The 14,843-nt window shown below is 38.1% G+C and overlaps 1 protein-coding gene across 1 annotated transcript; it reads left to right on the top strand.

The window, feature by feature from the left end:
- The first annotated feature begins 3,948 nt into the window (after positions 1–3,948).
- On the top strand, positions 3,949–14,764 carry LOC307030748 (globoside alpha-1,3-N-acetylgalactosaminyltransferase 1-like). Its single transcript, XM_079667385.1, has 11 exons — positions 3,949–4,095; positions 6,240–6,278; positions 6,483–6,566; positions 10,773–10,805; positions 11,283–11,417; positions 11,604–11,712; positions 12,446–12,559; positions 12,855–12,971; positions 13,258–13,391; positions 14,150–14,227; positions 14,453–14,764. The coding sequence occupies exons 1-11, from the start codon at positions 4,019–4,021 to the stop codon at positions 14,598–14,600; spliced, it is 1,068 nt and encodes a 355-aa protein (XP_079523511.1). The 5' UTR covers positions 3,949–4,018; the 3' UTR covers positions 14,601–14,764.
- Positions 14,765–14,843: the final 79 nt, after the last annotated feature.

Here is a 14,843-nt window from a genome sequence, read left to right as displayed (position 1 = left end):
CAAGATAAAAAAATCTTTTTTTTTCTTTTTTCGGGCACAACCTCTCTCATCATACATTGTTTTAAATGACACTCACTCTTCGCCATAAATAACACAGCTTTTCCATAGGCTCAAATTACTGTAGGTCTCTGTACTGTAGGTCTCACTATGTATGCGCTCAACTTTATTACTACGCGGAGGAGGTGTATAGCCGAATCACAGCCCCACCCTTGAGCAACTACACAATTTCACTACATATTTTACTTTTGTAACTCTCTGTGTTTGTGACAAATAGAACTCCTCGTGTACTTGTACAGCCAGCCAGTCATATGTTGGCATTAAGTGGGGTGCTGTTCTGAGGTTTTGATTGATATTACCTAGGTCTTCTTGAGCCATACACTGTCTTGAGATCTTATCCATTGTATCTTTGTCTTGTGATTTTTGACTGAAAGGGCAAAAGGCTAGACCTACTTTGGTTGAACTATGTGGCTCCATCCCTGCTTTTGACAAATAGGTGTGCGATTTGACATGCCAGATTGACTGAAAATTCTAAATATTGGTCATGTTGGTAGGATTTAGTAGGCGTTGTGTTACTTGTTGGTACGTGGGTTGGGGGTGGGCCCATGAGTGCTCAGTGCCCAGGGGCCCCTGGAGGTACTAATCCGGCCTTGCTCAGAAAACAGCCCATCAAAATGAACACATTGGGACCTTTCAGAGAGGTAGTTCATCTTCTACATATAATAACGGACAAAGTAAAGAATGAAGTGTAGGCTATGTTTAAATGTTCGGAATTTGACCGTGTATGATGGTCCTCTTGAGTTGCCGTACAGCCATTGCTCCGTTTTCATGTTTTTTTAACATGTTTTTCACAAACATTTTCACACGCTAGGAGCATAGGAATAATTCAATTCGGTTCGTCATGATCTGTAGATGTGATTTGCCCCCGAGCACCCCTGGGTAAATTACCGTACAGCCAATCACAATGCGTACAATGCGTGACGTCATTGGTAAGATACGGCCCCCGAACACATATGGTACCCCGAACACATCTGGTACCGACACCTGTAATCAGCTGTGGAAGAAGTAGGCTTTTCATATGCCTAACTTGAGAACGAGTACCAGTACCAATACATTACTAAAATACTAAATTAGCAAGTACAAATCCTGCATTCAAAAGTAAAATGTAATTAAAGTATATAAATTAAATGTAATCAATGTGCAGAAAAAATGCCTTTATGTTTGTATATAATTATATTTATACATCTGACATTTCTGGATACAATTGTTGCACCAAGTAGCATTTTATTGTTGTAGACAAACAAAGTTTTGATTGCTTTGTTATAAAATACTTAATTATTTTTGATTATTTTGTGACTTATAGAGTTATTCCTATATTCCACTAGTTTAATTTTTGAGTAAAATTACTTTATTTCCCTTTAGGGAATTTAGTGGGGAATAGAAATTAGCATAGCAGGAAAATACTCAAGTAAAGTACAAGCTTGACAAATTGTACTTACAGAGTAAACTTAGTTTAGTTACTTCCATGACCATGGGCGACAATTTCTCCAGAAGAGAAAATATGTACCTCTTCCGGGTGTTGAACTTCGAGCGCCTGCATTTAAAACCAATGCATCGACCTCTGGACCACCAACGTGTTCTGAAAACAATGAACGCCCAACTATAGCTCTTGCTTTGATGTGATAACGAGCACACAGGTATGGAGGATGGAACATGACATAAGTAAAACATAAAGACAGGAATAAAAATGAGGAAAAAAATGTGGAAATAAATACAGGATAAATAAACACAAGAACATTTTTATAAATATGGAAATAAATAAATGAATGTATAAGTAAATAAATAAATATAAGTTGAGAATAAAATAGAACACACATTATATACCTTTAATGTTTTTCTACATTGATTTTTCACTTACATTTATATATTTATTGATTTATGTGTCTGTGCGTGTTTCACAATATGTTGTTGTGCTTGTTAGCTTTGTTTTCAGTGGATACGACAACATTTATAACAAATGTACTTTCAATTGCTCTGAAAGTTTCAACAAGTGCACATGTCTTTAACACTGTCTTTGAGCTGCTATCATATTTTATTTCAGTTCCTCAGACCAGTCCCACTTTTATTTGGAAGCTTTGTGTCAATGTTTACACAGTGCAAGGAGAAACACAGCACCGGGAATTTCCGGCATATTAAAGTTCTGTATAAACCTTAAACCCCCTGAGACAAAAGTACAATTTGTGATATCGGGCTGAAAAATAAACTTTAATTGACTTTGATTTATATATTTTGCACAAGAAGCACACTTCACTTCAGAGCCCTCAAGAGCCAGATATAAATGTTTATTATCATACAAAATGGCGTTGCTATTAAAGGTTTTGCTACTAAACTCAGTAGCAGGAGTGTAAGGGATGCGATTTCCAACAGATTTGAGAACTTTGATTTTGTAACTCTTCTCCGCTATAGCAGTGAGATCACGCACACATTTAACAAGCAGCACAATACACACTAATCACCATGATAACTGCACAGCTGGGATTGAACCCACCACCTTCTGTCTCAAAGACAACAGCTCTTTCTCTCAGCCACAGCCGAATGATGGGCTGTAGTTCAGAATGTCCCAAACTAAACTTTAACGAAAACAAAACTGAAGGTTGGAACAGTTGGAAAGATACAGAGGCTTAACTCCATTATTTTTTAAGGACATATTAAAACCGCATTTTCCTTTAAACACGTTGCAAATAACATTAAAACTGTAACAATAGCAGGTCGCAGATGGCGGCCCCTGTCCTGTAGACTAAATCATGGTTATGAATCATTACCTGGCAACGTTGGCACCCAGGACGTCCAGGATATTTGATAATTGATTAACAGATCAGTCTGACTGTACATGAGGCGTTTCCAGTCAGATCAACAGAGACTCTGACCCGTTGGTCAGACAATGCAGAACACACCTTCAGTCATTCTTTAAAATGAAAATAAAGTATGCAAAATATGAAACTCAACATTGATAAGGATCCACATCTACATCAAACATGATGATGTTTATTTTACATGTAGCAGTGATAGCTGAGGGGGAGTAGCAGGATATTTGGGCTGAAAATCCTCTCTTCTAGTTACTTTCCAGAATAAACCCATACAATAAAAACATTTAAAGTCTTCCTAAACATTTGCACACTAAACAACCACCAACACTACAGGGACTGCCTTCATACCAAATACACGATGTATGTTGCGTACTGTGGATTGATTAGAGCATGCTGAGTCATAACAAAGCTAATCTTATCGTATCCTGGTTTGATTATCAGCATGTCATTGTGTCTAACAAGTAACATGTAATGTAATGTAATATTAACAATGTACCATTTTTTCTTTTGAAAGGTGCACGTCCGATGCTTCCCTGACACAGTCTCTCGTCCCACCCCATGATCACAACATGTTACATTACACAATCATGTACTTTTTTACACTCTGTACATTCCCGGTCCAGAAGATATTTGTTCCTATTTATTAAAAAAAATACTGAACTGCTCTTTTCATTTTTAAAACAGATATATATATTTAAAATTCTTTAAGGGCAAAATATATCTATATTTTTTTATCCTTTACCATAATACAAAACAATATCAGTCAAAAAACACACTCTAAACAACATGTCATCAATTAATTCAGGAGTTTGTAATCCTTTATCCATAAATATAGTTTCAACTTAAATTGTGTATTGAACTTCTTAACAATTATATATTTAGTGGTTTATTCAGGTATAGTGTGTGTGTGTGTGTGTGTGTGTGTGTGTGTGTGTGTGTGTGTGTGTGTGTGTGTGTGTGTGTGTGTGTGTGTGTGTGTGTGTGTGTGTGTGTGTGTGTGTGTGTGTGTGTGTGTGTGTGTGTGTGTGTATTCTCTAGCTGCTCTCTCTCTCTTGCCTGTTTCTTCATTCATACCTAATGCATTGCCTGTGTTTTCGTTACACTAGAAGTAATGTGTCCAGGTGCTCTTCCTTTAATTCAGTGTTTCATTTATTATGCAGAGGATTGAGATGTGGCGCAATATTTCCAGGATCCATATTTTGGTCAGTGTCGCCTTTCTCATCTTTTTGGGGTAAGACTTTTATCTACCTTTTTTAAAATAATATTGGACACGGATAGTACGATTCTACAAAAAAAGGCTTTGTAATATCGTTTGTAAAATGACTTGTGAAAACTAATGTTTCCTCCTATACATTAAATACTGTGCTACATTAGCAGGATTCTTATTTTTTCATAAAACACTGGTCATGTGACAGTTTACACCAAACTTGAAACGCTAAATGTGACATTGAAGAACTTTTTCATCAAATTAAATGAACAAAACAAGCTTTAGGGTACGTTATGACACCATATGACATTTATTATACTTTTGACTTGATTTGTTCATAGTCCAACTCATATGTTGGAGGCGTGTGGTGCAGTGCGTTGGTGTTCGGATCAGGGGGTCACAGGTTCAAACCCCACTGCAGTCAGCATGTCGTTGTGTCCCTGGGCAAGATACTTTACCCCAAATTGCTCCTGTGGGGATTGTCCACAGTATTGAGTATGTAAGTCGCTTTGGATAAAAGCAAGTGACATGTAATGTAATGTTATATTGAGTTAATGATTTCTTCCCTCAGTTAAATGGGAGTGATTGTTCTCCAATAAATAATTACTTAAGGTCACACACTCAATAAAGATGTGTTGTAATGGAAAATAAAAAAAATATGGCACCTAATTTTTCCCAGTGCACTTTCTTAAAATGAAACACATATTGTGGAACCACACACAAGATAACGGCAATAAATTCAACTGTTAACATTTAAAGCATTTATTTTATATCATAGATGTTCATCTTTAAACCAATGTAATCCAATTCACCGATGTAGTGCTTAAGAGAAAAATATTTAGTAAGAAGTATTTAGAAGGTGTTTATCTTAAAAAAGTGCTAGTTTAGTTTATTTTATCAAGGAAAAACAATCAAAATCCCACATTTATAAATACAAACTTTAAAGATTCAAAAGAAGATTGAAGATTTTTTATTTCAGAGCTGCTTTTATGTTTATGGCATTCTTCATGCTGGCTTACTTTCACACTGTCTTTGCTAACTAGACAGAACCGTTTTTAGAAACTCCATTGCCATTTGAAATGTCTGTCTTATTAAAAACCAAATAAACTAAGGTTACAGCATCTTCAGGGCATGAAAGTCACAAGACGGTGTGTATTATGATCAGTTCCTGTATGCCTGGACTGAGTATGACAGAAAAAAGCATTTGGATCGAAACAAAAAAGCGGTGTTCCACTATGTGTTACTGAGTCAATGTTGAGTTTTTAGAGGACATTTGTGTATTCATTTATTGATTTTAGGTGTGAATTGCCTCTCACAATTCACACAGTAGCACAGTCCCTCTCTTTAACAATAAACAGGTGGCTTGTTAACATCATAAAGGGGAACTTGTCTACCGGTTGATGATTCACCAAAAAGAGTTTACAAGCTCATTTACAAGGTTATAAGGGAAAGTGATGAGCAAAAAGTGTACGCTGTTCAGTGAAATAGCTGCCAAGAGCCAGAGTGTGACAGAAGGGTTCATTTTGTTGGACTACTTAGACCAATTTATTACATAATTGTTTTTTTTTAAACTTGTGTACAATATTGTGCTATAGTTGAAGGCACAATGAGTAGTATGTTTATACTTTAAAATGATCCCTCCCTCAATTATCAGTTATAAAACCTTAAAAGGTGTGTGGCAGTGTGTGTACCTGCAATGCAGACCTCTGCCTGTATATCCTTATTTGGATGTGTTCAGGACTTGTCTTCAAGCAACCAATTGGTAGATATTTGCTAACATCCGCAAAGCTCGAATTTCTAAAATGCCTCTTTCTAAAAGCCCCCTTTTTGGCTATATTACACTTATCTGTTCCATTTAACATGTCTTATATTCAAATGATTCACTTTCTGTTGTTGCAGTTATAGTTTAGTCACTTAACTGCAAACACAATTTCCTTTCAGTGACAATATGCTTAAACTGAATTGTATTTCATTTAGCTGTAAATGTGGTTCACCTTCTTAACTGCATTCTTTGATTTTTGGTTTTACTGAAAATAGGCAATAAAAGATCAGACATCAAAAGAGCTTAGTTATTGCCCTGTACTGGACTTTATGCCCTCTCTTGTTGAAAGCTGAACTACTGTATTCATTTTTACAGTTTGTTAACTCGTATCTCTGTGTGTTTACAGAGCCATCTATATCTTCGGGAGTAATGAATCACTCTACAGGTAAGTTAGCTGTGAGACAAGTCAGTTAAAAAGGAGTAAAATCGGCTAACAAAACCAAACAAAACAAACATCTACCACTCACACTTGACATAGAAACAGGCTGTAGATAATATAACACTTTATAAATGAAATGCTTTGAATGTTCCAATTTGTTCCTTACTTTATTATACATTTGGTCAATTGAATCCCTGTCTTTTTTCAAAGATCTTTGGAGCAAAGGCTCCAAACACCTTTGAGCCTTTGCCCGGACAGCGCCTGGAGGATCCGAGACCTAAAAATGCAAACGGGGTGAGGATGCATTTATCTATACTAACAGTGAGAAACAGTCACATCCATCTTTTTACAGTTGCTATGGCTATATGGTTAGCCTCCTCACCCTGTTGTTAAATATTTACTAAATGTCCAACTGCTCAGAACAGACAATGGTATGAATCTTTATTTGGTCAAAATGTCACTGGAAGCTTTCTAGTGATACGTTAATTATTGGTTAATATTTTACAATGGCAGCTCCAGCTCAGTAAGCAAGTTAAAGATGTACCTGCATGCCCCTCAGGAGTTTGAAAACACGGGTTAGCGCCATGAGATGACCTTGTATACGGTTTATCTCTTATGTGGTCCACTGGGTAATGTTTCTTTCAGTGAGTTGTTCTTGTTCTCTATCTTTGTCATCAGTGGTAAACGGAGTACTACATTTTATACTTAAATAAAAGCAACAACACTGCTCCTGCTACTAGGATGGGTTAAATGCAGAGAACAAATTTCACTGTGTGTGCTGTGTGCTCTGCATGTGTGACCATTGAAGAGGGTTTCATCCCTCCGATTCTACTAAATTGTTAAAACGCTTTCTTATAATTAAACGTTGTGCATTAAAAATCTTAGTGAAGTAAAGGTACAACACCATTGACATCAAAATATACATGTACAGTGGGGCAAAAAAGTATTTAGTCAGCCACCAATTGTACAAGTTCTCCCACTTAAAAAGATGAGGCCTGTAATTTTCATCGTAGGTATACCTCAATGAGACAAATTAAGAAAAAATATATATATTTTTTAAAAAAATCCAGAAAATCACATTGTCTGATTTTTAAAGACTTTATTTGCAAATTATGGTGGATAATAAGTATTTGGTCACCTACAAACAAACAAGATTTCTGGCTCTCACAGATCTGTAACTTCTTCTTTAAGAGCCTCCTCTGTCCTCCACTTGTTAACTGTATTAATGGCATCTGTTTGAACTCGTTATCAGTATAAAAGACACCTGTCCACAACCTCAAACAGTCACACTCCAAACTCCACTATGGCCAAGACCAAAGGGCTGTCAAAGGACACCAAAAACAAAATTGTATACCTGCACCAGGCTGGGAAGACTGAATCTACACTAGGTAAGCAGCTTGGTGTGAAGAAATCAACTGTGGGAGCAATTATTAGAAAATGGAAGACATACAAGACCACTGATAATCTCCCTCGATCTGGGGCTCCACGCAAGATCTCACCCCGTGGGGTCAAAATGATCACAAGAACGGTGAGCAAAAATCCCAGAACCACACGGGGGGACCTAGTCAATGACCTGCAGAGAGCTGGGACCAAAGTAACAAAGGCTACCATCAGTAACACACTACGCCACCAGGGACTCAAATCCTGCAGTGCCAGACGTGTCCCCCTGCTTAAGCCAGTACATGTCCAGGCCCGTCTGAAGTTTGCTAGAGAGCATTTAGATGATCCAGAAGAGGATTGGGAGAATGTCATATGGTCAGATGAAACCAAAATATAACTTTTTTGGTAAAAACTCAACTAGACATGTTTGGAGGAGAAAGAATGCTGAGTTGCATCCAAAGAACATCATACCTACTGTGAAACATGGGGGTGGAAACATCATGCTTTGGGGCTGTTTTTCTGCAAAGGGACCAGGACGACTGATCCGTGTAAAGGAAAGAATGAATGGGGCCATGTATCGTGAGATTTTGAGTGACAACCTCCTTCCATCAGCAAGGGCATTGAAGATGAAACGTGGCTGGGTCTTTCAGCATGACAATGATCCCAAACACACCGCACGGGCAACGAAGGAGTGGCTTCGTAAGAAGCATTTCAAGGTCCTGGAGTGGCCTAGCCAGTCTCCAGATCTCAACCCCATAGAAAATCTTTGGAGGGAGTTGAAAGTCTGTGTTGCCCAGCGACAGCCCCAAAACATCACTGCTCTAGAGGAGATCTGCATGGAGGAATGGGCCAAAATACCAGCAAGTGTGTGAAAACCTTGTGAAGACTTACAGAATTTTTTTTACCTCTGTCATTGCCAACAAGTGTATACAACAAAGTATTGAGATTAACTTTTGTTATTGACCAAATACTTATTTTCCACCATAATTTGCAAATAAATTCTTTAAAAATCAGACAATGTGATTTTCTTTCTCATTTTGTCTCTCATAGTTGAGGTATACCTAGGATGAAAATTACAGGCCTCTTATCTTTTTAAGTGGGAGAACTTGCACAATTGGTGGCTGACTGTTAGACTGACCGTTGAGCGGCCCGACCAAGCAAGGAGGCAGAGGCAGAACGCCCAAAAATATAACCCGGTGTGGGCATTGATTACAACATACACATGATATGACACACAGCCTCAATCCTGCTGTGGTTTCATTTAGCACAGCCTGCAGGCACCAGGATCTGACACACACTACCAGCCTCACAAGACACAGCACCTAAATACACACACAGACTAACAAGACACAGGTGAGGGGGGAGCAATTAGACACAGGTGAGGGGGGAGGAGACAACACAGGGCACCAGGTGCACACAATCAGCAACAGACATGGGGAAGTTGTCGTCAATATACCTATTAAAACAATGATTAGCCTATATAAACATGTCCATGTGAGCTCTAGTAATGGCGTCTCGTCGTTACACTCCCCCCCTCTTCTCCTAAAGCGCACAGTTCCTCAATTCTCATGTACCGGGATAGACAGTCTGCCACCAAGTTGGCTTTCTTCAAGTTCTTGAGTGTCTAGACCGGACAATATAGATCCCTCCCCTGAGGCTATGGACAGAATAGATCCCTCCCCTGAGGCTATGGACACACCAAATCCCTCCCCCGAGGCCACGGACCCAACATATCCCTCCCCCGAGGCCATGGACACACCAGATCCTTCCCCGAGGCTATGGACCTAATATATCCCTCCCTTGAGGCTATGGACACACTAGATCCCTCCCCTGAAGCTATGGACACACCCTCAAATGTCGTCAAACATGTCGTGCTGCCACCCATCCGGAAGCTGTCCCGGCACACTGCAAGGCACTGGTCCGCCTCCAGCACGACCCAGGTCCTGCAGACTCCCCGGGGGTCCGGGTGCGCCTCCTCGGCCTGCAAAAACACCGCTCCAATGGCCCGCTCGTCTCCCGTCTCCTGCCACTTGCCTCTCTTCTCCTGCTGCTTCAGCAGCCACAGCCCCCTGGTCAGTTCCAGGCATAGCCACCCCCAGCCGCGGTTCCTCTCTTTGGTCCCTCTTCTTTCCTCATCAATTTTACCTCCTCACTTGGTCGAATCCCACTTCTGACACCAATTGTGAGACTGACCGTTGAGCGGCCCGACCAAACAAGAAGGCAGAGGCAGAACGTCCAAAAATATAACCCGGTGTGGGCATTTATTACACCATACACATGATATGACACACACAGCCTCAATCCTGCCGTGGTTTCATTGAGCACAGCCTGCAGGCACCAGGATCTCACACACACTACCAGCCTCACAAGACACAGCACCCCTAAATATACACACAGACTAACAAGACACAGGTGAGGGGGAAGCAATTAGATACAGGTGAGGGGGGAGGAGACAACACAGGGCACCAGGTGCACACAATCAGCAACAGACATGGGGAAAGGGGAAGTTGTCGTCAATATACCTATTAAAACAATGATTAGCCTATATAAACATGTCCATGTGAGCTCTAGTAACGGCGTCTCGTCGTTACACTGACTAAATACTTTTTTGCCCCACTGTATATAAATACAAATATGAAGAATTGTTCATTATAATGGCCCATTTTAGAATCATATGAAATTACTTGATTATGAATATTGCTGCATCAATGGGTCCATCAAAGTTGGAAAAGGGCATTTTGAATTACATTGTATACTGCTGCTGGATATTTGAAATTGTAATTATATGAATAGGTATATTTGTACTATTTTATTTATATTTTGTATGAACTAATAATCAAGAAATAACTAACAAAAGCTGTCTAATAAATAGTAAGCAGGAAAATAACAGTATTGTCAAACTGAAGTGGAGTAAGGGTAAAGTATCATAAAATGAAAATACTCAGTTAAAGAACCTTAACATTGTACTTATTGTGGAACAATACTTGGTGTATACAATACGTTGATGTACTAACTGATACTTGATGTATTTTCTGTACTGCTATCTTGTTTTAAGACTCTTTTTACCCCTCAATTTCTATTTTGAATACTAAAGATACATTTCGTTGCTCTTTTTTTTAGACGGAAATATGCTCAGCCAAGCACACTGAAAGGGTAAGTTATTTAAAACAGATATCACAATTTTTTGCCGTGTAAAGTGTAAACATAGTCTGTTTGTTTACAATAATGGATTTCACTCTTATAAAAACATGTATAGAATGGACTTCACCTTAATGTAAGTAAGTAATTAAGCAATCTAGTGTCCCTATACATTTGTGAATAATATAATTTATAATATGTACAACATCTTTTAGAGGTTAGATGATTCAAAGAACAATGATTATTTTGAAGTGTGTTTAAGGATGCAGTATAAACTCCAGTGGAGTCTGCTGGTCAGGACACACTTAACTTGGCATGTGTTGTAGAGAAATGTGCATAATGCTGAAAAGAAAAGTCAGTATATTATTTGGTATCAGCTTATGCAACATATTTAATAACATTAAATATTGAATATATCATACAGACCCAAAACCACTGATCATAGCTGGACCAATATCTGAAAATGTCTAAATCTTTATTTGATCTTCCCAGACGCACAGATGTGAACGCAGTCACAAACTGGAATGCTCCTCTGGTTTGGGAGGGGACCTTTGATCCAGTGGTTATCGATGCTATATACAAGAAAATGGACCCACGAGTGGCTGTGTTGGTGTTTGCTGTTGGCAAGTAGGTTCACAGGATATTCTCACAGGGAGCAGACCTGAGTTGATATAAAGATTCTTGTAAACCTGAAAAAGTAAAGCTGTTTCACATAAATACTCCCATACGTTTTGATATAATGATGGGTCTTGTGTCGCTGATCTTGTCTTATATTAATTGTTAACACTTCTAGCATGCTCTTTTTTCATCCAGATACACACGTTTCCTGAAGGGCTTCCTTGAGTCGGCCGAAAAGTATTTTCTTGTTGACTTCAGGGTCACTTATTATATCTTCACAGACAACGAAAAAGAGGTCCCCAAAGTAAGTTGTTGTTTATTAATATGTTTAAAGTTATCCTCTGCATTGCCCGGCAGCTAAACCCATTGAGAATTGAAGTCTAAAATATAATGATTATACTCTCTTATATGGATTGCTTATTCTTTTAAAAGCAAATAAAAATTAAAAGGTATGGTATATCAGGATGTTGTGTGCATTGAGTTTGAATCAGATTTGAAAAAGATATTTTATAGTTCATAAAAGGAGCGAAAAGCTGATGAGTTCTCCGAGAAAAGGGACAGAAGAACTTCCCAAAATCCAATGTCTGCTAGATTTTGCAACATACATTATACAGTGAAAAGGAATTGAGTCTTAGGAGTTGTTGCAGACATTTTGGGTTGTTACCATATGTAACACATATTTGGTACTATATGGAAATGTTTTAACAACACGAGAGGATAAAACAAGTCAAAAATACCTCCAATATACAACATTAACCAACCAACCATTAAAAATATAACAGGAATAATATAGAAAAAGTCATGCAATGCTGATCTACGATCAAAAACGTTTGAAACTTGATAAGATCAACCTAATAGCCCAAAGGATTAGCATAAAGTGAGGATGTCTTTAAAGGTGAGCCTTGTGGATATCAAAATAACCCTATTTTTAGATCAAGAATAACACTTTTTATTTTTACTAACAATTCTTCTAAATATACCAAACCAAAAATAAATGTAAACATGTAAACAAGTTATCTGTTTTCTTTGTTTGTCAGATTAAACTAGGTAGGGGCCGAAATGTCGCAGTTGTCCCCATCCCTGGAGTCAATCGCTGGCAGGAAGTAGTACTGGGCAGGATGAAATGGGCCACCATCACCATTGACAACCAGGTAAGAAATTAAATGCACAACATAGGCACAACAAATCACCAAAGCTAGTGCCTTTTTCATCTGGTTGGTTACAGTAACCAATGCTGTTGAATATTGAGAGCTGTACTAGTTAGACAATACAACAGACCTAAAAACTAAAACAAATTGATATATGAGCTAGAAACAGCAAGTAACTCCAGTGCCATCTCTCACAGATATGCATACAAAAATAGTTCCCTAAATTATTATTATTCATCAGTCATAAAAATCTATCCATGATGCATTCAGTCTCACATTTCAACTGTTATGTTTGCAGATCCGTAAGGAAACAGACTATCTTTATATGATGGACATCGACAGCGTCTTTCACAACCGTTTCGGAGCAGAGTCTCTCAGTCGGCTGTCTGCTGTTCTTCACCGTGGCTACTACAAGGTTTCCCTCTTTTGTTCCTATAGATTAACGGCTAACTTTATCCTACGGTACGTTTTCTTCATTTAAATGTCTCAAAACCACTGAAACTATTAAAACTTTCGGAACGATTAGCAATACAGTAAGCCTAACAGGTGGAATAGTTTTTTCAAAGATCTTATCAATGTACTTGTTACGCTGTTATGAAACAGAGAACATTGCCACATTTGTTGTTCACCAAGTCATCATCAAGAATGAGCTATAGCCTCTCCTCCCTGTCTCATGTTTTGTCCATATTTTATGTTATCAGAACACATTGAGGGACGGGTTTCCTTATGAGCGCCGGCCAGCGTCCAGGGCCTTCATTCCTGCCGATGAAGGAGACTACTACTACACTGCAGCTGTGTGGGGGGGGTACCTGGAGGACATGTACAAGCTAGTCAGGTAACCAGAACTATTAACATGTTATTAAGATGTTTCCATTTAGCTATTACTAAATAAGTTTAAAGTATAAGACCCTGGACACAGTGGACAGATACAAATCTTAGCAATTCAAAACCTGTTATATTTATTCTAAAAAAGGCAGTGTTTCCACCCCATTGTGCACAAAAGGCTCAGCTCGACTTGATTTATCAGAATCAGAATTTTTTTAGTGGGTAAGTGGGGGGAATTTAGGGTGTTGCAGCAGCAAAGTTACAGTTCAGATCAAATGCAAAAGGTAAAAGAGAAGACTTAAAACTACATAAAAAGGAATTCACTCGCTATTAAAAAATATAAACAAATAAGCTAAAACAGATAAGTGCACCATGGTAAAAAAAACAATGCGTTCATCAGTAACCAAACAGAGGAGAATTTACATTTTGTAAAAAAGGTGTGGTGCAGTTGTGCTAGCTATTTAAAAACGCTAGGTTGTGCAGTAAGTCCGACGACATGTTAGTGACTTTTCTCTGACCAATGAATGGTCTGCATTGTTTTAATGTCACATTACAGTATTGGCTCAGTTTACTTGGACTAACTACAACTTTTCTCAATGAAAACCACGTTGAGAAGAGCCATACCATGCATTGGAGACACAACATATATTTTTCTGAAACAATTAACTCTGTCTCCTTGACATTTTGACCATTACAATCTAATATAATGCAACATTAATTTTAACTTTAGCAAAGTGTATATGACTTCTATCTCTTTCATTTTATTAGATACTGTTACGAACAATCGGAGGAGGATGCCAAGAATAAGATTGAAGCTATCTGGCAGGAAGAAAGTCACCTCAACAAGTAAGTTTCACAATTGATTGCCTCAGTTGAAGTGCATTTCTGTTCATTCTTATTTTAAAGGACACATTTCCAACATGCTTATATTGTTAACTTCTATCTATTCTAACAGCTAGTATTTCTTGTTTAAAACAAGCTTGTGTTTGTGGAACAAATCAATACAGATTTGTGATTAATGTATTATACAACATAGACATATTCACTGTTGCCTGTTTTTCTATCATGCAGATACCTGCTGTACAACAAACCAACCAAGGTGCTGTCTCCAGAGTACTTGTGGTCAGATTACGATGGGATACCAGAAGACATTCAAGTTGTCAGGATTTCCCAGTTGATCAAGAACTACGCAGAAGTGCGGCCAAATGGTGGACATTGATGTCAAGTCACTGACATTTAAAGAATAATAGAAGTAGTTTGAGTGTATGGGTTGCTTTTTATATTCAGTTTTTTGTATATTTAACAGTATGAATAAATTACTGAAATAAATAAGCAGATTTGAATCTCTCTGTAGACATTAATTAAAGTAATCTTGATGGTGTACCTTGTGGTCTGTGGTGGAGGTTATTTATAGCAGTCCTTCATTCTTTGGAACTTACTGTAATTTCCATTTGACTGATTT

This window comes from Notothenia rossii, assembly GCF_949606895.1.
Source record: "Notothenia rossii genome assembly, chromosome: 2".
NCBI lineage: Eukaryota > Metazoa > Chordata > Actinopteri > Perciformes > Nototheniidae > Notothenia > Notothenia rossii.
Note: the sequence above shows the minus strand (reverse complement) of the source record. Positions and strands in the feature narration are given on the sequence as shown.

Coding starts and splice junctions, on each gene's coding strand:
- LOC307030748 (XM_079667385.1), top strand. CDS start 4,019: ATGCAGAGGATTGAGATGTGGCGCAATATTTCCAGGATCCATATTTTG. Junction 11,713..12,445: donor ACGAAAAAGAGGTCCCCAAA/GTAAGTTGTTGT, acceptor TTTGTTTGTCAG/ATTAAACTAGGTAGGGGCCG. Junction 12,560..12,854: donor CCATCACCATTGACAACCAG/GTAAGAAATTAA, acceptor TTATGTTTGCAG/ATCCGTAAGGAAACAGACTA.